We start from the raw sequence: 26932 nt of genomic DNA, 5'->3' as shown, positions 1-26932 counted from the left end.
GCAAGTTGGTCTGGAAAGGTGCATTTGCGCTATATCTGCAGGGTTTTGCCAGTACTTCTAAAATACTAAAGGGCTCTGGCATTGACACAGACCAAACTTTCAAAGTGTATCAGTAACACAAAGAAGTATGAAAAGGATGGAGGCTGAGAGGCGGCATGTTGAAAAAAGGGTTACTGGGAAACGTATGGGAGCTGAGAGAATCTCTTTTCTGTTGGATTGATATCCTTGCAGGAATCAGATCTGCTGGACACCTTCAGGAAGGTGGGCGTTTTAGCTGAGTGACACTAAGTCTTTGACTTTTTGCTGCTTCTGTCATCAACACACCAGCAGCAGCTAGAGTGCACAAATTTTTTCCCTGTAAATGGCTGAGCTACCCTTTTGCACTGGCATTTAGCATAGCTGGAGGGCTTAGCTGTTTTTTCCACTATTATTTTTTCAGTCACACATGGCCTGAATGTCCAAAGTACTGTGAGTTTAGGAAAAAGAAACAGTTGAAAATGAGTCCTATTCTGAAACACTGTGTTCCCATTCTTTGTTCAATATGAGACATATACAAAGTTTAATGAACCAGTCATAATCCCTCCTTGTTTTAAAATTATTGACTTTCAGCAGTGCATGAAAGTAATGTTTTTCTTATTCCTTCTCACTCTATTGCTTGTTCTTCCATCTAAGTTGCAGTATTTTGTATAAAATAGGAAACTTCAGAATTTTGGACTGTCCTAATGAAGAATACCATATCAGACAGAGAGCCTGGGAGTTGTAAGACTTAATATTGGGTTCATTTACAGTGAATGAAACCATATTAGACACTGAAAATCCTGGATATGAACAGCACAGTACAACTGTGAAGACATTTACTGATGGTTTAAAGTTTATTTTTCACTAGCTATAATGCTTGGACTGGTGCCTAGCTAAGTTAACAGAAGTAAAGCTGGAAGACTTTAGGCATCTTCAGAAGCCGTGCAGCACACCTTTGTATAGCAGTATTTATTGTGTTCGAGTTGTAATAGTTTAAAAAGAAGACACAAGAAAAGATCATGCAATATTTTGTTTGTTATTACTAAATATTTCTCTGCTTGTTTCCAAATGAATTATGTTTTCGGGAATCTCCTGTCTAATAGCATTCTTATTTGCTTTATCTTGTTTCATTTATCTTTTTTCCTTGTCTGATGGATTTCATGAAGGTTGCAGGAGTTTTTCTTTGTTTGGTTTGTTTCATTGTTTCAAATGGTGAGGTTTTGTGATTTCACCAAAGAAACAAGTATAACTAATTAAAATGGTGAAAAGATCCAGTGTCTTTGTTGTGCCCTTTCACAGTGTTGTCTGTGGGTGTTGCTAGATTTTTAGGAAGACTGCAAGTAGCTGCTGTTGACCTGAAAATGTTTCCCAGTAAGCATATGGTTTTCATTACTTGTGTTTTTAGAATACTGTTATAAAATAAAACACTGTCAGTAGCTAGCAAACAGAAAGAAAACAGTTTTGGGCGTAGAAGACAAACTATTGAAAAATAGCCTGTTTTTTGTCATTTTTAGAAACCAAAATGGTGGCAGTATCTGACACTTTTCCATGTACCTGATCGTTAAAAGCATTTTGTATGCCAGTGTTTATGCTAACAGCTGAAACCCATTGATTTGCAAATTGTCTTGCAGAGAAAACTTTGACATAGGAAGTAGTGAACGTTACTGTGAAGGGTGTAATGAGAATAGGTTTGTGGATAACCATCTTCTTGTAAGTAAAAGGTCTTGTAAAGAGAAAAGAATAATCTGTTATACATAGGAAAAGAAGCAACTATTTATATTTCTGCAAAAAAAGATTCCTATTAAACACTTAGAAAAGCTTTCTAACAGAGAGGATAGCTTTCTTTTCCAGGAGTAGAGTTCTTGTGGGTATTGCAAAGTCAGGATGGGGTAATTAGTACCATTGTGATCGTGTCTTACAGTGACCTGACCACCATTTCAAGAGGAAGATAGGAGGCCAAAATTTTGTAGCCTCTTTTACAAGACTACATCTTTCAAAATTATTTTATGGAACTGCAACTATAAGGTGCTTATTCATATAAAACTATATTCTTTGTACAATAATACGGGGTGCTATATATCATGTACCTGCTCAGAACATATAGTATATGATTGTCAGTTTCTTTTATTTCTGTCAAATTAATGATCTTAAAATATATGGGAATGAATTTGTTAATGAATTGAACTTAAGATTAAAACTGAAAAGTGTAAATATCTTTACTTCCAGACTATGTATTTTATCATATCTCTTCTGTTTATGTATTTTGTGTGTATAGACGAAAGAAAACTAAAATCAGGCTCAAAAAATATCACTGAAGTTATTGAAAGGGTTGAAATGACAGCCTGGAATTCTAAGAATATGTTGCATTCCATATGACTTAATCCTCTTTGGGAATTAAACTTTATAGGTTTGTTTTGAAAATGTTTGAGAAATGTTTGGAAAGTTTAAAAAACAATTACATACTGATTTTGAGTTTATTTGATATGCTTTTCCAACTTCTGCCCCTGAGGGACTATGTATTTGATCTTAGAGGGAGAAGTCAGGGTCAGTATGCATTCTCAGCCATGGACCTGCAACCCCGAGGGGAAGTGCTTGGTCAAGGTCAGCTCCTTCACTGGACACTGCTGCACAGATTTGTCTGTCAATGTAACTATGTACAGTCACAAAAAATGGATGTCTGTTTAGGTAATATTGACTTTAGAATGCACATCATCTGTTTCCGATGAGAAATAATTATGTAATTAAGTAATTACTTTACATTTCTGTCATGGGGTCATAGATAATCATGTCCTTTTCAGAAGAATTCTCTGAGGCTATCCTGGCACGACACTGCTTGGCCATAGTACCATAAATATTAATAGAAAATACATCTTGCACTTACTTCTTAATTTTACATGATTTTTTTCACTATTAGAAGTAGCAAGATTATTAATATCTGTTGAGCTGAAGTCTGGTGTCTTTCTGTTGACTCCTGACTGATTTCCAGATTAGCCAGATATTTCTCACAAATATTTGCTCCCTTACCTTAGTAGTAATAGTGTGGCAGAGTTGGATTGGTAAAACAATCCTAGCAAAGTAGATGAGGACACACAGAGGGTAGGATAGACAGCTTGCCTCAGTATTTAACTAATTTCTGTGCAAGTTTTGCAGCCTGGATGTTCTGGGGAAATGCCATTGCTACACTGCTGGGAGTAATTGACTTCACTATTTTAGTATTAGTTTTCACTATATAAATATTTGTAGTCCTAAGATCAGCTGTATCTGTACCAAGCATGGAACAAGGAGTGAGTTGTTATTTTTAAGAGTGTTCAGCTGGAAATATTTGTGTAAACCCAAAACAGCGATGGGGAATTTGGGTATCTATCAGCCTCCTTTAAGGTGGGGAATAAAGTTCGAGTACCTAATCTTAGTGTCATCTAAAAGCTTTTAATTGAACTTCTTTTCTTTTTTGTAAAATGGTTGCCATGACACATTTTATTTCTTAGATCACGTAGAAGAGTGACCCCACTTGGACTGGGAAGCTGCTTCTGCCTTGAAATTCAGAGAGTGACAAGTTAAACTTTTGCTGATTTAGCAAAAGAAAGTGATAGCAACATTTCTTGAGTAATTACAGTTTGAGCTATGGAGGGAAGGGCTGCTTTCTTGTAACTTATATTTGGCATGTTATAAAGCTATAAAATATGGCCTAGAAGTTTGCAGGCCTGAATAAAAGCCTTTTGAAAACCAAGCTTGTGTTGTTAGAAATGGTCTGTGGCTGTGTCCTAGAAATGTGGTTGGTGCCTTAAGAGTAGTTGTGTGAGGCTGGGTACCCAGATCACATGGAAATTGAATGGAGCTGGACAACTGGCAGAGGCTGTTGTTTGTCCTCTTCTAGTCTTTCAGCAGCTAAATCTTAGCATAGACTTTTGTATTTGATTTAACAATTTTGTTTTATCTTTGCCTTCCACCTTATAACATCTGATTTTGTTCAAAAGACAGGGTTAGAATGTCTAAATTGACATGTGTAAAAGCAATAAATATTGTACACATTTGAAATCATCAATTGGGAAATAAAATGTTTTTATCAGATTGGTCAGATTTTATGCTTGCTGACCTAAGGCTTTTTTTTTTTTTAATATCCTTTAATCTCTCTTGACAGTTTGCTCTGACTTCACCTTTCTTGTATCTGTTCTGATCTCCTGTAAGCCTGCCTATTCAGGAAGTTGTACTTCCTTTCCTTCTGACCAACACATGGCAAGCATTTTCCAAAAGTCGTTACTCGTTTTGCTAACACATTTGGCAGCTCTGACACTGAAAAGTTTCATATAATGCGTCTGTTAGACTTTGGCTTTTGTCATCGCAGAGAATTGCTTGTGTTCTTCTGCTTGTTTTATTAATCTTTATTAAGTAAAGATGTAAGCTGTCTTTAATTGAATATTTTCTTTTGGCAATAGAACAAGCTAAAAGGTGTTTTTCATTAATTTGTTATTCAGCAGGGATAGCCATCTATCTCTGGATTGAATTTGTGACAATGTTTAGTTCCTATTTGTAGAAATGTCTATATTGAACATATTTTTCTATGTTTTGCTCAGAATATCCTATACAGCCTGACTTTGTAATGTCATTTGTCATGTGGGAATTGAACTACAGGGAATTGGTCTGTGTTGACAACATGTCTCCATGTTGGTTTTTCCTGTCCTTTCAGTACAATGTGTTTTATATTTGACCTTATAAAGTTTTATCATGCTATCAAATCATGAAGAAGTGCAGAAATTATGGCTTTTGGTTTTCTCTAGCATGTGATACAAATATTTTGAACACAGGTCATAATGAGAAATGCTGACCTTTCTTTTTATGACACAGAAAGTCATACTCAGGCTGTCCTGTAGATTTAATTATGAGGCCATCATTAGCTTGAAAGTACACTGTATTGAAAAAGTGAGAGTAGCAATTTCAGGTGTTTAATGAATTTTCATTCCATCTTTCCAGTTTCTGTACTTTTAGTAATTTTGTGAGATTTACTTCTTTCTCAGTTGTTTTTTTGAAGCTGCAAACTGTTTGTGACATACTATCCTGGGCTGTTAAATTTCATGAAATACAAATCAAATGTACAACAAGCTGAGAAATGTATAAACATTTTTGTTAATCTTCATAAAAATCCCAAATGAATCTAAACTAACTTACATAAAAATACTTCTTTTAGAGTAATTGTCCTTAAAGTGATAGTATTGCAACACATTAGTGCCTGTTTATCCCAGATGCTTTCAGGCAGCTCCTAGCCAAAATGAATTGTTTTTTATACATGTTAGGAATTCTGTAATCATATCATCAGTAACTCCTAGGCAAGGAAATGGGGTGTCTAAATGTGTGTTCAGTACCCATCCTGGAATAGCATAGAATCTACAGACACATGAAACTTTGTCTGGGACAAAGTTGTTTAATTGGTTTGCCTGCTTTCTTAAAATTTATGAAGAATGTCTGACATAAATGTATCTAAAAATCCCACTGTCATCTGGCAAAAATGAAATAAAGCTATGTTGTAGCTGACATGGTATTAGAAAGCTAAACCGGTAAGGCCACGTTAGTCTGTTTTTCTAACAGAGTTCTTTCTGGAAACAGGTTTGGCTTGGGGTTTTCTTTACTAGCATTTTTAAATTTAGTTTGACATTTTTGAGCATTTGGAAGTTTGGGTAGTAACACTTCTGTGCAGTCCAGCAACTTTTACTGCTATTACTTTCTTTGTAATCTTCAGCCTGACCTTTCTTACTTCATAATATTTATTTTCTGTGTCTCAGAACAGAATCACTTAGAGCAGATTGTAAAGCAAATTATGACTCTCTTATGTGATAAATATATTGACCATTTTAAAGTGGATAAACTGCTTGTTATGACGTATTTTTTCCCCAAACTTTTGTCCCATATGCTGCCTGAAAATATTATAATTTTTCCTGTGCTATTTTCCAAACCTTGAGTGCCATCACATGGCTCCTGCACACTAAGTCCAGAACTATAAGATTTATTGTGTTAGAAGTAGCTTCCATGTTTCAGAAGAATTAGCCCCCTTTCGTCACAGAGGAATGTCATACTAACCTTAGAGAAGCAGCTAAGATTTATTTCCCGTTGAAGAATGTCTTTTTGTTTTTTTTTAACGTGTGTGTCTTATTTAACTAAAAAAATCTGGGAGAAATACTTCTAGTCTTTCCACTTGTCAGGAATTGTGGTGTATTAATACCAATGTAATTAAATCAGATAAAAGCAGCACTCTTAGATTTAATTGGAATGTGTATATATTGCCAATATTCACAGGAAGTTTATATGCTCCAATTCATTTTACCAAATGGATCTTCAGTCAGCTGCAATTAGTGTCTTGCAGAAAGTTACTTCTGTAATGCCCCCAGCCAGTAATGAGTATCTTAGTGCTATTATAATTTACTGTTTATCTTGACATGATTATTTTTCAAGTTTACTAGATAAATATTTTTAGGTACCTTAAGTCTTCTCTTGTTGCTCCATATCAAAGGTTTGGCCATCAAACAGCTGGAGACTTTTTAGAACAGGTGTGAGCTGCATTGTTACATATTAGCCACCTTATTTTATAAAACTTTAATTGTCATATTTATCCAAATATTTGAAGAAAAGTGTATGCAGGAACAGAGAGATATCATTTTTTGGTCACATTAAGCATGTCTCATTTTGAATATTCATACATTCTGTTATGCTGCAGAATAACGAAGAGTGATTGTGGAGATCTTGGTTAAGAAAATTCTTTAAAACTTTTCAGATGCAAGTTTATCTTTACTGGCTCTTTTTAGCATCGTCTGTTTTTCAGAACTTTCCAAGTGGCTAAAGTCTCTTTCTTCGTTCTTATTTGAGCTAAGGATGCAGGATTGCTGGTAGAAAGCTGTGGCATTTGCTTTGTAAATGCCTTCAATAAAGGCCCATGTTTCCCTTAAGCTGACACAAAGTAGCCAGGGCCAGTTCTTTCATACTTCTCATAACTGCTTAATTTTTCTTGCTCACAAAAAGCTTCCAAGAGTAAAGGTTTCTACACTTTCTTATATAGAAGATAGACTTGGCTGCAGGGTCAGAACAGGATGATTTAGGTGTGACTGTGCTGAATAAGCAAATAGTCCTTTAGTGGTTGTAATCAGTGGTACAGGGTCTAGCTGGAGGCCTGTCACTTGTGGTGTCCCCAAAGTTCAGTATTCGGCCCAGTATCATTTAACTTGTTCATCAGTGACTTGGGTGAAGGGGCGGATGCCTCTTCAGCAAGTTCACTGGTGACACAAAGCTGGGAGTAGTGGCTGATACCCCCGAGGCCTTCAAAATGGTCTTCAAAAGGGCCTTGAGAGAGATGGGAGAGAAGAACTGGAAGACTGAGAGGTGGGCAGAAAGCACTGCCTGAAGTTCAACAAAGGCGATTGCAGGGCCCTGTGCCTGGGGAAGAATAACCCCCTGCACCAGTACAGGCTGGGGGCCAAACTGCTGGAAAGCAGCTCTGCGGGGAAGGACCTGTGGGTCCTGGTGGACAGCAAGCTGTCCATGAGCCAGCAGTGTGGCCTTGTGGCCAAGAAGGCCAATGGTATCCTCAGGTGCTTTAGGAAGAGCATTGCCAGCACGTGCAGAGAGGTGATCCTGCCCCTCTACTCAGCCCTGGTGAGGCCACATCTGGAGTGCTGTGTGTCCAGTTCTGGGCTCCTCAGCAAAAGAGTGACATGGAGCTCCTGGAGTGGGTCCATTGGAGGGCAATGAAGGTGATTAAAGGACTGGAACATCTCCCTTATGAGGACAGGCTGAGAGAGCTGGGTCTGTTCAGCCTTGAGAAGAGACCACTGAGAGGGGACTTCATCAATGTCTCTAAGCACCTGAAGGGGGGTGCCGAGAAGATGGAGCCAGGCTCTTGATGGTGCCAAGCAACAGGACAAGAGGCAATGGACGGAAATTGATACACAGGCAGTTCCCTCTGAATATGAGGAACAAGTTCTTTACTGTGCTGGTGACCAAGCACTGGAAAAAATTGCCCAGAAAGAGTGTTGAGTCTCCCTCACTGGAGATATTCAAGAGCCATCTGGATGCAATCCTGTGCCACATGCTCTAGGATGACCCTGCTTAAGCAGGGACGTTGAACAAGATGACCTACTGTGGTCCCTTCCAACCCCACCCATTCTATGATTCTGTGTTATTCCCTGTTTCTGGCAATTTCAAAAGCTTGCTCCGCAGATTAAATAATGCTTTGACAATGACAATTTTTAGGAAGCACTTGGAGACCTAACTGGGGGTTATTGTCTTGTACTCAGTTTGATTGTACATTTTGCAGTAGAGAACACCAACGCATACTGCAATGATTTTGAATTCTAGACACATGAGGCTGTGACAGGTATCAGAAGAAACCATGTCTTCCTACTGCAAGGTATAGAACGGAGATTTTGGGAGTTGAATAAGGGTTTAGTGTGGTGCAACTTTCTTTTGTTCCCTGCAGATTCTGTTTTACACAAATCTAAAGCTTTACATAAGATTTAGAACCTACGCAGCTGCCTGTCAAGCTGAAATGATTTATAAACCACTTAGTTTTAGTAAATTAAATTTAAAATTCTTTTGTCTCTCTGAAATATATCCCCCAAAATAAAAATACATTCACTGGACTTAAGGATCTAAAATAAATTCTTTACTGGTAGAGACTATTTAAATATTGACTGTAGCTTATGGTGATAAACTCCACTAAAGGGGAGCAGGAGTGTAATCAGTTGCCTTATCTTACCTTCTGAGACCATCACTGTTAAATCTATTCTCTCTCTATTCAGATGGGATTATCTTTTTACCCTAAAGTATTTTCCATTGTATCTGAACTTTAAACCACTAACTACATTTTGTTTAATGGGAACCTATATTTAGGTTTGAGGGTGTAATTGCAAATCTACACTTTTTATACTGAATTAAGTGTGAGAGAAGACAGGGTATTTGGACAAACATAAGCTTTAGGTGGCATTTTTATCTTTAAGGAGTTATTTTATTTATTTATATATGTTGTACATATGTATGTATGTGTATATATTACAGTTACTGTAAAATCTGGGTATCAGGCTGAATATTTTCTGAATGTAATTTTGGACTCTTCTTCAAGCTTTTTGTGTTTATGTTCATCGTTATTTCTAAAACATCTGCACTGGGTTGCTCCATTGACCTGTGTTGTTTACCAGAATAATAATGTTCAGCCTTTGATTTTTGTCTGGATTATGAGATCTTTCATTTTTAGCAATAGCTATTTCTCGCTTAACTCTACTTTTTCCTGTAGGAATCTTGTATATCCATAGTTCCTGGGGCAAACCATTTCTAGTGACAACAGATTTTGTCCCCACACTAGCGTTGTCCACCCAGAATTCAGATCAAAAGCAGAATTATGTATTTTTTTCTTTTTAATCGATTGTGAACTATGAAGACTAATTAAACACTCCATAGAAGTTCTAATTTTAACCAGAAAGCCATTAAATAATAGCTTTTATTTTGAAACCTGGCTGTTATAATATGTGAAAAGGAGTTAAAAAATTTTATTTCGCAAACTCCTCTAGAAAAATGAAGGTCTGATTGCCTGTCACCTTTCCTGAGTTCAGTGTTTGAGGGATGGATGTTTGTCCTTACCAGAAGAGCATTGCAAAGCATCGTATAGTCATTCTGTCTACATACAAAATGTTTAATTTTCAGACGTTTGCTGTTTATGAAAACATGTGTGAGTAGATATGTTGAGATGTCTTTTCTTTGTTAATAATTGAGGCCAGTACGTAGTTTCTCACTTATTTCAATATGCTTTTCACTATTCAATTAAAGTTGTTTTGAGTACTTTTTTTCATTGAGCAAGATTTTGTTTTTGAAGTGGCCCCACACACTTAACTGGTTTTAATTCTGCAGTTCATTCCAATGAGATAATGGTATATGCCTAGTTAGAGCTCTTTGGAACATTTTTGGGTGGATCCAGCATATTTTATTTGCTAGTCCTCTCACATTTAAATACACTGTTCTTTGCTGCAAACTTAAGAGTGTAAATGTGAAAGGAAATGCCACAAGTTTCTTTGGGACCTCAAAGTCAGCTGCTGGCAGATTTTGAGTAAAGCTGGGTAAACTGGTAGATTTTTTCATCTCTTGTGAGTAGTGACACAAATCTGATCATAAGAAAAGTGTTGACATTTTTCTTGGAAAATGTTTGTTTTGAGGCTACATTGATAAAGTCAGTGGGTTGGCTGTAGTATTCTGACATTCTCTGTGACACTGAGTGTAGAAGTTGAGTTCCTCCATAGCTTTTCACAACGTGGATCTCATGTTGCCAGAAAAAGATCAGGCAATTGAGATAGTTTGTGGTATAATGAGGAAATCTGTGTGGTAAGTGGATATTGTTTTGCTTGGTATGACTTATCAATTGGAGCAACAATGTGCTTTAACTCCAGTTTGCAGTGATCGTAATTCTCTTGCACTATACATTGAAAGTAATTTATGAATTATGCACCTAACAGCATCAGTCCAAGTGGAAGAACTGAGGTAGATTACCTTAATGAAAAATGATTTTTAATTGTCTGCTTTAATTCACAAAGCCAATGTTTAGACTGCCATGTCTACTGAATATAGACAGTATAGGACTGTCTGTATATAGAGAAGATTATTCCAGGAGAATAACAAAAAGAAATCTAGGAGATTCAGGAATTGTTATCTTGCAGTATATGTTGATGTAATGCAATTCTAATACTGTCCTCACAGGTAAGAATAAAACATAAATGTTGCTTTAAAACTACAGTTAAATTAGGAATCTTGTCTGTGAAAAGTATCTCCCAATTGCTCTTGTAATCAAGGGATTTCTCTTAGAGATATCTGAAAAGAAAGCACGAGAATAGCTTAGAATGTGCTTCCTCTTTGAGGAGGACAAGTGCTTAAATCTGAATTTTGAGGACTCTGCCATCGTTAGAACTAATAGAAACCATCAATCAAATATGTTGCTCCTTCCCTGTTGACTTCTACCCTCTGTGATGGTGGTCACTGGTTCCAGTGACCTCCACAGCTGCCGGTGCAAGACCTCCTCAATTGGAAGATTTTGTGGTTGTTGTTAGAAGAACATGATGACTATAGCAAAGTAAGACAGCATCCTTCTGGCTACAGCTGTTTATTTTAAGTTAATTCTACAAATGAACAAAACTGTATTTACGTAGTTCTGTAAAAATTCTCAGTATGTTGAATTTCATTGGTGGTAACTCTTGGCAAACAGATTGTACATACTTGCTAAAGCCTTGTCATCTCTTGTAAACAATGTTTTGTTTTGAAGGTAGCTCTGTTTAGATGTGGAATAAAGTAACAGAAATGAGGGGGGAACAACTCAAGTGTCTAAACCATAGTGTCATGATTTTAGTATTGTTTGGGTATTCAAGGTATCCTCATGGCAGAGTGGAGATAACACAGGCAAGATGGGCTCTGTTGGACAGCAATTGTAGGCCTGTAGAGATATCATAGATTCTCTGAGATAACATCTGAGTCCAACCTCAGCTGACACAGTGAATTAAAAAGGCAATTTTATCTGAAAGGAATGAAACATAGCAGGGTACAAATCTATCTAGAATTAAGATCAAACACATCCTCAACCCACAGAGTATAAATCCAACTTTACTCTTAAAAATGTGCAGGAATAAATAGAATTCAATAGCATTCATTGGCTGTACAATCTGGACAGCTTGTTAACAAAAACTGAAGAGAAATAACAGTTTATATTGTACTTGTCATTGATTGAATTACTAATTGTTCTGTTTCTCTTTTAGGTTATGGTCAGACTGGTCCAGTTGTTCAGAGAGGTGGATATGACTCCATTGCAGCTGCTGTTTCTGGTCTCATGCATATCACAGGGCATGAGGTATAGTGCACAACTTAAAAATTTCATAGACTCTTTGTGCCATATACCAAAACTGGCTGCTGCATGGAACAAGTCAGTCTATGCTAACATATCTGTTATACAAACCCTCCTGAGTCCAATAAGAGGTCTTATCTCTGGGAATCTAAGAAAATAATAGTGCTTATATACTTCAGGTACCTCACTCCAGGCTTGTAAAGAAAAATGCTCAAGAAACAGAAAATTAAAGAAAAAAAGAAATATCCTAAATCTCCAGTGAATAAATTGACAATGTTAACAGCCACCTGCAGTCACTTCAAGAGCTGTAGTAGACACATTTTTGACAGCTGGATGATGGAACCATACCTATGTGTGTGAAATCTCACTGATGTTTGGATATTGATATTCTTAAAAGAGGGAATTGTGAAGCTGTCTAGATAACTCTGACCAAAGCTGGGTGTTTTTCAATCATTCTGCCTGCAAATAGGCAGAGAAATGCCATGCATTTCTAGAAAAGCTTTGTGTGCTGCTGTCCTGGGTTGCAGTGTATTCTATTACCATCCTCATGAGCTGTTGAAATCAGATGGGGCAGAGTTTCCTTGCCTCCTCCCCCCAGACTATCTTGCTGTTAATGGCCCATCATTGTCCTGCTGCATGACTCAGAGATAACTCCCTCCAGACTATCTTCTGTTAATGAGCCTTATCAACACTTGGCCTCATGACTCATTACCCCATTGTGAGATGCTCCACCCAGAGGGAGGAACCAAGCATTCCATCCTGGATATAATCTGGGACTCTGAACACCAGAGACAACCTTCCCACTGGATTTCCAGAGGACAGGAGCTACACAGCCACCACTGGACTTTCTGAGGAAGAGCAGACCCCTTCTACTACAGGATCACTGCTTCAGAGGACTGCAGTCACCATTCTACCAGACTGCTCCCACCACCCTGCCTAACAGGGACTCAGGTTGTATCTTGACTCTGTCAGTGTTTTCTTTTACTTTCTTTTCATTTTCTTTAATTTCCATTAAATTGTTATTCTGACTTGGTGCCTCCCACTGGTTTGTTTTCAAACTAGTACATAATTTAGTGCCCAATGTGAGGCCTGCTCTGAGAAAAAGTCAGAATTACAATTTTGTATTAACAGAAACCTATTCACCATGGTGCTCAGTTTGTCTGCATGGGTACTGTATCTTGCTCTCTACATTTTTCCTCACATGGGGAACTACCTGCCTGTAGTATTACTCCTGTTAAAACCAGGGAATGGTATGAGAATTGTTTTAATGGTTTATTATGTCTATAGCATAATAACCTGCGAGGTGATGAATGCCATTCGGAATATATACTCAGTTTTGTTTGGCTGTCCTAGTCTGGGCTCCTATGTCTGGGATCTTCTCAACAATTGCACCTAGCCCCTGGTGGGAGGAGTAGAGTGTGGTTTCTTCCAGCCTTTCAGGCCAGGCACAGCAGTTTTTGAAAATATTGAACTCCCTCTGGATATCAAAGATAGCATAAACTTGCTGTCAGTTCTGCTTTGTCTTCTCTGTACAGCCTGCACCATGTACACCATGCTCAGAATCAGAGCTATGGCACAGCATCCTCAGGATGAGGGAGGGAAAAAGAGCAGAGCAACAAATACCATGTCTACACAGACTGCCACAGAGAAGAAAGAAACCAAATGCAAAACAACAGCATCCATGTCTACGCAGACTGACACAGAGGAAAAAGGAGCCAAACACAAAGCAACAGTGTCCATCTCTACGCAGACTGGCACAGAGGAGAAAGGAACCAAAAGCACTGTCAGCATCCCCACGCAAACCATCACTGAACCAGAACAGCCTAAACCGATTGCAGTTGCCCCCGTTCAGAAGAGGAAATCAAAAAGCAAGTCAGTCCGCATAGTGACTGACGAGGATGCAGCAGGACCTTCGCACCCAGCAGAAGAGGCAGAGCCAGAGATCATCACTCGGTCACTATCCCTGGGTGAGCTGCATGACCTGCGGAGGGAATTCACCCGCCAGACAAATGAGTCCATCCTGACCTGGCTGCTCTGCATTTGGGACGCTGCAGCCAATGACACCATTCTGGACGGAAGTGAGGCCAGGCAGCTGGGATCTCTGTCCCGGGATATGTCTTGAATCACCTCCAGATGCAGGGAACGTGGTCCCCAAATGTCCCTTCTTAAGTGAGGTAGTGTTACAAGTCTGTTCTATGCATTATAAATGCTAGATACTGTTCTGTGGTGGTGCTCCTGATACTCTGGAAGCAGTGCTGCAGATCTTGCGAGTACGATATTTGCATGCTGTAGATAAACAAGGAATTAATAAAGTTTCTGTACTTAGTGCCAGATATTCATGTTTGAGTAGGTTGCTGAAAGCTAACCACACATGATCTGGACACAACTCTATTTTAGGGTTGATATTCTGCCAATAGACTTGTTTTCTATTGAAAACAATGGCAAACATTAGAAGTTTGTACTTCTGGCAACTATTGTTACCAGAGTTGTTCTTTTTTATTAGTGAGAAAAAACAAAATCAAGCATTTTTTGACTGAGTAAGCAGAAACATCTTGTGCCTAGTGTCCTGAGACTGTCAATTTCTTCTTTGTTTTTGGTACGTACTTACAGTATGTCACATCTCAGAACATGAGAAGACATGGAATTGAGTGCAGTCCGTACAGGCACTTCCGTTCAAATACATAATGCACATATGCTCTAAGCAATGACTGGTCATAGTAACTACAGTCTAAGTAAATCTTGCATTGTGTCTTGTCATGTAGAATGGAGGTTAATACTTCCAATACAATGCCAGAAACTTCACACACACCTCGTTAGTACAACATGAATAATGGAAAGTATATTGAAAAATTGAAAAACACAGGACTCTTGTACAGCTTTTCAGTGATATGTGAATGCCAGAATAAATAACAGTTACAGTGAATAATTGCATGCAAGTTATATTATGAAAGTAATAGTTCTCAATGGCTACTATGAAGATGGATTTTATTAAAAGATTGTGTTAAGATCTACCCTGGAAAACCAGATGTTCACATCACCTTACCATTGAGGCAATGTAATCATAGAAATAATTTACTCATTGTCAGTAACAGCTTTGTCTGTTCACTGGGGGCTTCTAAAAATTCATTCAAACTTAGTCACTCTTTTGCATGATTGCTAAAATTTGCTTATTTTTCTTTATTTGAAGTTGTTTATGTAGTATTTCCTCAGTTTCTCAAAACCAGTTTTTGATGTATAGAGGGACAGTTTTGTTTCAAAGACTTAAGTAGTCAATGACTCCAAAGAAACAAATGTGCTTTTTGTTGTTGTAGTGAAAACTTACCCAAATGGCTGTAAAATCATATAGTATGCTTGTTTGAAAGTTACTTTAGAATAGCAAAGTATTATTAATAGTAAAATCTTCCATGTTTTTCTTACATTTATGTTTGTGTGACTGAATTGTGTTTAAAATTTCACAAAACAAAGTCTGAACAAAAGTAGAAAACCTTGTTTCAGTCAACATGTAGAAAAGTGGCCAAAGTAAAGAAGAAAAAAGAATCTTACTCTTTCATGCTGTTTTTTTAAAAATAAAGCTTAAAATATTTGTTGACCAGATAACATGGAATTAATGTGCTAAAAGTAAGCATTTGAATGGGTAGACTAGGGTCTGATTTATTTTTTAGAATAAAACAAAAAAGGCCACTCTTATGAACTGGAAATGAAAAAAAAAAAAGGAAAAGTTATAACAGGTGGTGTTGGTTTTATATTTAATTGCAGTAGCTATAGATAAATCAGCATATGTTGGGGTCTCTCCCCTGCCATGGAGCCCTGGGAGACGTGCCCTGGGGGGGAGACACGGGGTTTACCTGCCCCTGGTCAGCCTCGTTCCCCATTGGTTGTTTTGTGTTCCCCGGTGTGGCCAAGGATCCTCGGGTTCTGTGACTGCAGAGTTCCTGAGCAGAGCCCCGGCCATGCAGCTGGAGAAATAAACATCTCTGAAACATCTACCAAGAATCTGTCCACATATATTTCCTTTCCACGGGACTCCTGGTTTTATATATGCGTGTTACAGTAATCCCCGCTGTAACAAGCATAACATCAGTGCAACAGTGCTCTTTGGAAACGTCCCTTTGGTAAACAAACCATTGAATGTTCTTGCAGGATGATCTTAGAGGCATCAGCTGATGCAGCAGACAAATTATAATGAATCTGTGCAGCAGCAACCAAGCATCTACATACATGACTGAGGTGCTTAATGTTGAGGTATACATATTTATATCGAGGCATACATAGTTACAGCTCCTTAGAAAGCATTTTAATAATAGGGTAAAATTTTGTCCTGTATCTGACATACTCAAAAATGTATAGATCCAAAAGCAGTATATATTCCTGCCTATAAAAAACAAAACAAAACAGCTTTCTTTTTTCTTTCTTTGTTTTTTTCCTGGTATCACTTAATGGTAATAACTTTGAAATGCTTCTGAGTGATAGTCTGAACCTTGAAATCAAGCTACAACTTCTGCAATATTGCAAAATTATTGGCACAAACAACTGCATTTGTGCTAGTGTTGTTTTTGCTGATTGTACAAACCCAAACACAGTAGAATAGTCTCTTTAAATCATCTTTTTGTGTACAGAAACCTGCATGGATTTCAAGCTCTTACACATGTACTTGATTACTTCTGTATTTAGAAGTGTATCACACCTGTGAAATTTGAAATTCTAATGTGTTTATGAGGGTAATCTGTTTTGTGTAAATTGCTAACACAAACTCATTTTGAATTAAAGTAGTTGCTTCAGGACACATTCAGGATTTCTTTACATAAATTAAAATATGCTAAAGGACAAAGTTTGCACTGATGACACGTTTGTTGTCCTGGACTACATAATTTATAGATATTTCCTGGTTAAACATCACTTTCAACTTTCATATTTGATGAACAGAAAGCTCTTATTTAATATATTCAGATATATCAGTGCCAGATGAATATCCCTTTGATGAAAATTTCTATGACTCATCAAGGCAGTAACTCGAAATTAGTTAAATAAACCTCAGTTTAGTTACAAATCCCCTTCCATCTCCTAGTGGATTATTACATGTGGTCTTCAGTATTTGAAGTACCTTTATGGTGGTGTATTCTTTCTTGTGGAAAAAACATTTTGTTTTACTGAATATGAGACAGCATTTAATCGGCAATCCAGAGAGGCCATTCTTTGGTTTAAAACCAAACAAACTGTAACAAAAGAATACACATGGTATATATAGTTTAGAGCTATTGAAAAATACCAGCCATTGCTGGTTCATATTAGCTTCAGCAATTATTTCACATCTGTAAAGACTACTGGACTTAGAATGGTTTTATTAAGCATGTTATTTCAAAACAATTTTCATTTTAAATGGATGATTTTTGTATTATTGATGTAAGTTTGGGAAGAGAAATTATGTCAAAGGGCAAAAAAAAAGACCCAGGCAAAGAATCTTCTAAAATATGTTTTGGCTATATCTGGGCCAGAATATGTCATCAAATTTTAAGGAATTTGGCAAACAGCAAAAATTAGGAATAAAAGTGTAAAGTATAAGATTGAGCAATAGCAAAGCACAGTGATTTAAGAACAAAAGGTCTGCTCTACTGGTATGAATCTTTATCCTTTCAAATTAGGAAAAAGCAGGTCCTGATCCTGCACCTAATTTAGGGTTCAAGCCAGCCCCCGGGACTGGATGGCAGCTTTGTTTGCTTAAGGGACGTTCTCCCTGGCTATGGCTGCATTTGATCTTCCTACCAGAACAATAATATCATTTTTGTCTCGCAGGGGTGGTGGTGTTTGTCACTTTTGAAATAATTTGATTGAATAAAAGATACTGTATAGATCTTTACTTTGCCCAGGTAACTGGTATAATGTTAGCTACACAAAAGTACTGCTGTGCTGTCAGAAGCTCTGTCTAAAGGAAGGTACTTCTGTGTGTGTTTAGCTTTATCCTTCATGTAAAGCAGCTTCGTGTCCCTTGTTCTGCAGGATAGTGACAAAAGCCTGAATGAATCCATTTCACAATACTTACACCTGTGCATCCTGCCACAGAAAGACTGGTTTATTGCACAGGAGCTGATTGAAGCTGATTAAATGGTGAGACATGGCAGCTAGTCATGAGTCTTGGTAGAAAGACCAAGGAAGGCTAGAAATTGTGTGGACTGGTTCAGAATTATAGGTTGTGGAGTGTTAGGAAAAAGCAAAGCCAACATGTTAAAAATAGCACAGCAGTATAGTGCTAGTAGTTTGTAGGAGTGTTCTGTATGGGGAAATTGTGGAAGTTTTTTTAGAAATAAAGGTAAACTTTTTACTGAGGCAAAGGAAGTGTTTGCTTTTAAACATTAGGTAGTTTAGTACTTGATGAGGAAGGTTCTGGAATTCATATGTAATCACTTATTAAAATAATCCCAATTTCTCCATCTTCAAAATGTAGTGTTCTCCTTCAAGGGTGAAATTGATGACGCTCTGAAAACAGTGGAAAGTGTTTTCAAACTAAGAATGTTGCAGCACATCCGTTTGGAAAATCTAAAGTCTTTTTGGTCTCTTCTCAACCCAGTGAATGTAATGAAGTGGCTATAATAAAGAAAGAACAATTCAACAAACTGATTGCTTGCAACAGATAACATTGGTTAATTTCTTTTTGTTTCGGTTGGGTTTTTTGTGTCTGGGGGAGGGTGGTTTGCTTTTGGTTTTGTTTGTTTGTTTGTGGTTTTTTGTTTGTTTGTTTTGTTTCTTCTTTTATTTCTCTGTGGTAGCTCTGAGGAGCAAAACCATTCTTGTGGGCTAATTAGTTTTCTCAGTAGGCCTGTGCATATAAAAGTGAAGAACGAAATTTCCTGGTTTTCCCCAGAGCTGGGTACAATGAGAGTTGTAAATAGCTGAAACCTTTGAGCTGCGTTTTCTATTGGGAAGCTGAAGTAGCTTAGTGTAGAGTCTGGAGAAGGAAGAAATAAGAGATTCTTCAAAAAAGTAGTACTTCCTAAAGCAGTGTTCACCTTAATATTTTGTAGTTTATATATCATCCTATAGATATCTAGGCTATAGATAGCCAAAGACTAATCCTTAGTGCAGTTTGAATGAGAGTAGCTAAGAATTTTTTTTTAAACTTCATTATATTTTATACAGATTTTATAATTTTTAATCATTTTCATTATATGAATAAAATAGCAGCCCTTTCCATCTTATGTAGAAAATATTGTCCTACTGTCTTTTATTTCAGAATTGCTCTATTAATGTAACTGATAATAAAAAAAAAATTAAAGAAAAATATACCTTATATATGACTTGATATCAGACTTACGTAAATCCTGTTGGAGTGCAAAAGAAAAATGATGGTGAAGATTAATTTTCTTACATGAAGCCAAGACACTTTTTAAAAATAATTATTAGTAAACAATTCTTGCATCTTATTTAGAAGATCATTATTACAATAATTATACTTAGGAGTTTAGACATGGCTAATTAAAATAATTCTGAAAATTCAATTTTATTGAATTTATGCTACATTAGTTCAAATACATTTATGGTAACTTGACAAACAGTTATTATTTATCAATTATACTGATTTTAACTTGTCCTATGGTAGGCTTACTTGGGTGCCAGAGCTCTGGAACAGTCTCATTAGCTTTGCACTGCTATTTTTCTTCAAAACTTGAAAACTTAAAAAAAAATCAACAAAGAATAAGACTTCAAAATAAGGAACTGCTGTGACAATCTGATCACCTGACCTCCAACTTTTCAGAGTAGGAAATGGGAGAATATTTCAGAAGAAGCACTTTAAAGATCCTATGATAGAAGCCTAGCTGGGCTGAAATTATAAGTCATTTTGCCATTGATTTCAGAGGGGACGTATATCATGCCAATGATTACAGAAGTTCTGAAACACATGATGTAAAATGAAGATTCTTCCCTTGATGCCAGAAAAGGGATGACATACAGAGAAAGGATATTTGAACAAACAACTTTTCAGTGACTTCAGTTAAAAGGTCATGAATTTGCATGTATTTGCATGTGTAATATTTACATGTGTAAACAAAAAGTTGTTTTTGTTTTCTTATTAGAAGCCTGGAATGTGTATATTGGAAAATACAAAACTGAATTTTGGCTTGGGGAGGGACTGAAGAGGAGGGAGAAAAAGGAAGTGAGAAGAATGAAGCAATATGGTTCTGCATTTTAAACAGACAGGCACCTGTGTCAGCATACTGTGGAAGTTGTTTAGGCCTTTGGCTTCTAGACATAATAAAAATCAGTCTTCACTAGCTTCTCCTGTCTCTAATATTACCTCTTTTCTTTTTGCACTGGTGAGTTGAAGCATTATGTTATTAGGGACAAAAAGCTGCATAATAAATCCTTCATGATTTGCAGTATGCGACATCACAAAGCGGCAGTTTTGCGTACATGCTGCAAGAATATCTGTTTTTTAGTGGTGGTTTTAATACATCAGTTCACTCAAAGATACTAATTTCTTGCACTAACTGCAATTGAGTGCAACCATCCAACCAATTCCTTATCTACCAAGTGGCCGGTTTAGAGACAAGCATGTCATGTGGGACAGTGTGAAATGCTTTGCACAAGTCCAAGTAGATGGCATCAGTCACTCTTCCCAGATCGGCTACTGCTGTAACCCCATCATAGAAGGCCACTAAATTTGTCAGGCACAATTTGCCCATAGTGAAGCCATGTTGGCTGTCACAAATTACCTGCTTATTTTCCATGTGCCTCCACGTGCATAGCTTCCAGGAGAATCTGCTCCATAATCCTGCTGGATAGGGAGACCAGGAGACTGGTGGGCCCATAGTTCCCTGGGTCTTCTTTTTTATCTTTTTAAAATATGGGGGTTATGTTTCCCTTTTTCCAGTCAGTGGGAACTTCTTTGGACTACCATGACTTCTCAAATAAGGTGGATAGTGGCTTAGCCATTCCCACTGCCAAATCCCTTGGGTCCTGCAGATGTATGTCATCAGGTCCAATGGACTTATGCATCTTCAGGTTTCTTAGATCGTCTTGAACCTGATCTTTTCCTACAGCGTGTGGTTCTATGTTGTTGCCTCTCCAACAGATATTGGGGTGGTTGAAGCCCCCCATGAGGACCAGGGCTTGTGAATGAGAGGCCACTGCGATCTGTCTATAGAGTGCCCCATCTACTCCATCTCCCTGGATGGGCACGTGCAGCAGGATTAAAACGTTACCTGCAATTGCCCTCTCCGTGCTCTCATTCAGCCCTTCATCCATCCCCAGTGAAACTGTATGTGCTCCAGCTGATCACTGACATAGAGGGAAACACTGCCTCCTTGTCTCCTCTGCCTGTCCTTCCTAAAGAGCCTATACACCCCCATTCCAACACTCCAGTCACAGGAGTCATTCCACCATGTCGCTGTCAAGCCAATAAGATCCCAGCCCTGCACAATCATATTGTCTCTGCTTGTTTTCCTGCTTTTAATTTTTTCTTTGTTTATTGTTTTGTTTGTCTTGTTTCATTTTGGGGTGTTGTCTTTTTCTTTAGGATGGTGAGCCAGTTAGACCAGGAGTAGCAATGACAGACCTTGCTACTGGGTTGTACACATATGGAGCAATTATGGCTGGTTTACTTCAGAGGTATAAGACGGGAAAAGGACTACACATTGACTGCAATCTCTTGTCAACTCAGGTAGGAGTTGTAAAAAAATTGCTTTTTTGTTGTGTAGATGTTTGAACCTAATACTATTTGGTTATAAACTAATGTGCATTAGTTAATATAACTAATGACAACAATAATGACAGTAATGGCATTAGTGATCATTCTCTTAACCTGCCACCCTGGTAGTGACCATTTAATATGACATGGTTATTGTTTCTACTGCACTAAGTTTGGTTTTCGCTTTTTACAAAGGACTGCCATGTTCTTTTAAAGCACTGGTTAATCGAGGTTTATAATATCTCTGAGATTGTAACAGTTGTGAGTAATTTGAGACAGACAAGCCTAAAGTGGTGAAACCAATGTTGAAAGGAAGGCTTTGGCACCAGGTAATGTTACTTCTAGAGCGACTGAATAACTTGTGCAAAATCACCGAGTAATAAAATATCACCCAAGTTTCAAAGTAATGTAATCTAGGGGGAGCTGCCTTGTGGCTCTGGGAGTTAAAGAATGAGGTAGATTAGAAGATGCAGCATTTTTCCTAGACGTTAAAGGCAAAGTTGTTTTGATCATGAAAGATATACCATATAATACAAACAATGAGAATTTAACTCTTCTTTGAATATTTAAACACCATTGGTGCAATGATTTATAATTTCTAAAAAGCAAGTGACATAGGTATGAGGTGCATATGATCAGATGGTATGTTGTCTTGCTGATGTAGGTACTTGCTGATATCAACTGGGTATATGGTACAGAGGAATTTTTGTTTATGTTTTAAAATGTCCGTAAAAATTGTATGCAGTCCTAATTAAAGTGACTACAGTGCTCCATTGTTTTCATCTTTATTCAACTGTATTTTTCTTCACATTATACCTGTCACTACAATTGAGAAATGACAGTGCCCATTGTGCTAAAAGTTGGCCCAGGTGTGAGCAAGAGGTTGGACACCTATACTGTTGTATGATAACAATGACTGAGACTAATGATTGAGGTTGCTCTTGTTTTAGTGCCTACTGCTTTTGTCTGAATAACTACTGAAATCAGAAAGGAGGGGAAATCCTTGCTTAAATAAATAAAGAACTTTTCATTTGTTTCAGAACAAGTGTTTGTAAGAACTGAAATTAATTATACTTAAATATATTCATAAATGTGTCTGTATTGGAAAAATGTTTAGAAAAAAAAGCAGTTTAGAAAAATATTTTAAATGTGTATTAAATGCTTATTAAGTATTTTATATATATATGGATGTAGTGGGGTTTTATGTTTAAGGTATTGTAGTGTTATATATTATGGCAACTGCTCCTTGATCTTTTAATTTCTAATTTTATTAAAAATACTTCCGAAAATTTTTATTAATTTCCAGAGTAATCTGGGGGGAGGAAGGGGGGTATTTAACTCCTTGTTCCACTGGTTTTTGGCTTTTTTTTAAATGTAGTTTTCTTGATTATTATTAGGTATTTTATCAAATGCTGAAAGCAAGAAGAGTTGAAGTTAGGTATTTCTGTAGCTCTCACATTTCAGCTTGTTTTGTTACCTCATTTGCGTTTATAATCTTTTTCCTTGATTAGGGTAGATTTGTCTATGCACAGAAGTGTTCTTATATTGCAAAATTTCATCTGAACTTCCACATCATCGTCCTTTAGGCCGCTCACCGGCATAAACAAGAAAGAGATTGAAGACCTGGATAGATGTTAGTGAACAAAGCATGTGACATGGTGTTTGTCTTCTACATGATTAGTTGAAGCAGTGCTAAATGGTCAAGGAAAAGCTTAGTAGTTTTTTTGGTTTTTTTAAACATAAACTGCTTCCCTGCTTGTTATCAAAGTACATTTATCTAAAAGTTATTAAGAAGTAATTCCATAAATGCACACTCTCATTGAAAAATAAATGTTTTTATTTACTTCAGCGTGGGGAAAATGAAATTCAAATAAGTTGGTATATTGGAACAGAGTATGGGTAAAAGATGTTATTCAGAAAAGAGCTCTTTTAGGGGTTTAGATAACCCGATTGCCTCAGTCCAAATTAATTCTAGGGTGTTGGCCCAAGACTGTAATGAGAACATCTATTAAATTGGAAGAAGTGTTTATGGATGAGGTTCTAAAGTACAAAAAATAAAAGCATGTGATCAATCCCATTAAAAAGATGTGTTAAAATGAATGAAGAAAAACATAAGTTGCAGCTGTGTCTGTCTCAGACAGAACATCTAGTTTGTTGGTTCATTTTCTTTCCTTTTGTAAGACTAGTGGTTACTTTTAAGTTTTTAAGGGTCGGTGTCTCTACTTAGAAACAGTAGTACAAAGCTGAAAATTAATGTAAATAAATAAATTACTCTTGCAATACTTCTGATGGTAGGGAGTTTTTTTAAACGAGTTTAGACAATTACTATGATATGATGAGGGTCTTTAAAGATACGTTTCCAAAGAGATTTTGGTTTTATGTCCCAACTAAGTATCTAAAGCTAGCTTTTCCTCATGTGATGAATGTTCAAAAAGAAGACCTTTTGAAGTTTCTCATGGATGCTGCCAAAAAAATAAGGAACCTAAAGTTTTAGACTTTCAGTTTTTTAGGTTCTTTTTGCTGTTGATCAATGGTAGGATCTAGAGGTCAAACAGAGACATCGTGATAACTTTTCCTTCAGCCTGAGATTCACTGAAGTGTAGTCATTTTTCATGAGAAAAAAAGGAATCTTCTATGTGTGCTGAACCATCCTATTTATAGTGTTGCGACAGCAGGGTCTTGTATGAAACTTCTTGGTTTTGCCAGCATTTCATGCACTGAGCTAATACACCAGTGTGCTTGGACCTTTTGTCCATCCCTTCTTCTGAACTGAAAATTGCGAACCTGGCCAATACACATCTTCATTGTTCAGTGTTGATGACTTTGACTATGTCAGAAAGGAATGAAAACCCCAGGGGTTAAGTCACTCAGGTAATTAGAAAATCTTGAAAACTGCTTGGTTTGTTTTATAGCAGAAAGCCCAGCATTTTAATGTCCATCTGTGTCCATACTATCACTTTTCTGCATGCCTTGTAGAGGATTAAATTTTTTTTTTGCAGAGGGGAGGGCTGGAGAACGCTTTTGATACTAATTTCCTGCACAGACATGCAAATAACAAAGAGCATTGAAATTAATTCAACTGCCAACAAAACTGATCTGAAGCTTTTTAAAGAACTAACCCACTGACTGGCAAGTTAGTTTCGTATTTGTGATATGTGTAGAACCAAATTATAAGTGAGATCCTGTTCTCTGAAGAAATATTATTTTTTGTTTTAAACACTTACTACTACCAAAGAAGATTTCTTTCCCCACAACAAAATAGGATTCTAGGATTTTTTTGAACAGCAATATGGTAACTCTTAGGATGTGGTTTTGCAGTGAGCAGAAACTTTCTGTATCTCTCATCTATAAACTTTTAACCCATGTCATATGATTCCTTTGAAATTTTTGACTTTTAGATGATTCACAGTTGTCAGCTCCAGACCTTTCAGCATCTAAATAGTGTCCTTTAGATGATACTGGTAAATAAGAAGGAAGTGGGGTTTGGATTTGGTTCCAATTATGCAATTGTGCCTTTTCTTCTGTTGTGGCTTAAAAAAATCTCTTGGAAGTTTTAATATCCTTCCTGTATTTAATTACGACCAGGCTCCAACAAATACTGTAATAGGCTGGTTTCGTTTGGATTAAAAATCTGCAAGAAATGTTTTACATTTAACATTTATGCAATTTTGAAGTATATTTTTTCCCAGATTCCATAGACAGGATAATGTGGTTAATATTGTTTGTATAACATGATTGTTCATCAGACACTTCTCTGCTTCTAATTACTATGTTTTAGTTTGGGTTTGCTGTAGCAAACACTTAATCTTCTGAAAATATTGAAGTGACTCTAGAAAAACCTAGAAAATTGGTATAAATTATTTTATTTCATTTTTGTGCTTAATTTAACTGTTAGTTTACTGAGGGAATGATGAGGGTAAGAAGCTATTTGTTTTTGTTTCTGCATCACATTTTCCCAAGATCATTCTGTTTAAGGCCTATCTATTTAAGGTGCTTTCAGTGCTATCTATTCAGGGCTTTCATGGCATGTCTTTTCGCAATTATTGAGTATAGGTGAAACTGGTAGCAGTGGCATACTGCCTCTAGGACATACATGACATGATAGAATCCCTGAGCAGTAAGCTGTGTGGAAATATCAATCTTGGAACTTAAATACTGCTCAGGTGTCTTGACTGTATCTTGTTGCCTCTCCGCTTGCTGAGAGTCATGAGTTGACTGAATGCCAAAAGAAAATCGTCTTTTTTAGAGGTTATTGCTTCTGGTGATTTTGGAGGCCAGCTATGAGGACTGTTACACAGTTGTCTTGTTTTTGGGTATGGTTTGAATAAGTGGGGTTTTTACAAGCTTATAAAGCATCATCTTTGAAAAACATTGTATTCTTAATCTCCATCATAATAAAAAATTGAGCATGTGATGTATGGAGATGTCATCTTTTTCACTGTATAGCTCTCATATGGAACAATAAAATCTGAATTAATGTGAACATTTCTTTAAACATATACTGCACTTTAAACACTTCTTGGCCTGTATTCTTGACAATTTCCATTGCGGACAGCCATATAACTAAGAACAGAACTTATCCCTCTGGGTTTTAAGCAGCCAGAATTTGATTGAATAGACCAGAAGACCATAATAACATGACAGTAACTCAATTTAATATTGGCCTCTGTGGAATGTGTGTTATAATTTCTAATGATTAGTTATGCAGTCATTGGTACAACATCCTCCAACTGGATCTTGGTTTTATTTAGTGGCTTTCTTTACTCTGTAAATAGAGTACATATTCAAATTGCAAGGGCATTTCTTCTTTAACTGCTACCTGACTGTAAATTCTGCCTTTTTGTCTTTGTTACCATTGCTTGTGTGCTAAAGAAACCAAGCCTGAATGAGTTGCAGCTTCATTTTCCTGTGTTGATCTGCCTCTGTCATTAATTAGAGAAAGACTAGAAAGGAGATAGGAAAAATATGCCCCTTTATTACTAAAAAAAAATAAAAATGGCTGCCTGGAGCGGGTAGGGGAGAGAGTCTGAAGACTAAGGAAGACATTTCTTTTAATGAGTTTTTAATTTAGAGGACCTTTAAATAAGGGTGTAATCTTGGAAATGGAATCAAGATGTTTATTACTAGCAGATCAGATTTCAGAATCATGCTGAGTACTAGGAGAAGGATAACCTGGGTAACTGAAAAGAATGGGGAAAGATTTAAGCAACTGGTAGCAGAACAAATACATTTAGTGTACCCCAAAATCTCACCTGAATCTCACTTTCTAAACTCATAGAAGCTTTCAGAAGTCATTCTATAAGTTCATCAAATTAGGATAGAGCCTTTCAACACATTATGCTCCATTTATTTATGTAAATAACAAGTAAAAGGGTTGTAAC

General features: G+C 36.9%; 1 protein-coding gene across 6 annotated transcripts in view; it reads left to right on the top strand.

Annotated features, from left to right (window-relative positions):
• The window catches only part of SUGCT (succinyl-CoA:glutarate-CoA transferase), a 341829-nt gene that overhangs the window by 29726 nt on the left and 285171 nt on the right, over window positions 1-26932 (top strand). For all 6 annotated transcript variants that reach the window (XR_011149072.1, XM_069007789.1, XM_069007786.1 and 3 more), the window contains exons 7-8: window positions 11787-11878; window positions 21381-21524. Coding sequence is in view for 5 of the 6 variants with exons in the window: in XM_069007789.1 (XP_068863890.1) it covers window positions 11787-11878; window positions 21381-21524 (236 nt within the window). In the remaining variant the exon portion in view is untranslated. The remainder of the gene's footprint in view (window positions 1-11786; window positions 11879-21380; window positions 21525-26932) is intronic.

The sequence above is a fragment of the Aphelocoma coerulescens genome, chromosome 2 (genome assembly GCF_041296385.1).
Source record: "Aphelocoma coerulescens isolate FSJ_1873_10779 chromosome 2, UR_Acoe_1.0, whole genome shotgun sequence".
NCBI classification, from domain to species: Eukaryota; Metazoa; Chordata; class Aves; order Passeriformes; family Corvidae; genus Aphelocoma; species Aphelocoma coerulescens.
This window is presented reverse-complemented; position numbering and strand designations above follow the sequence as displayed.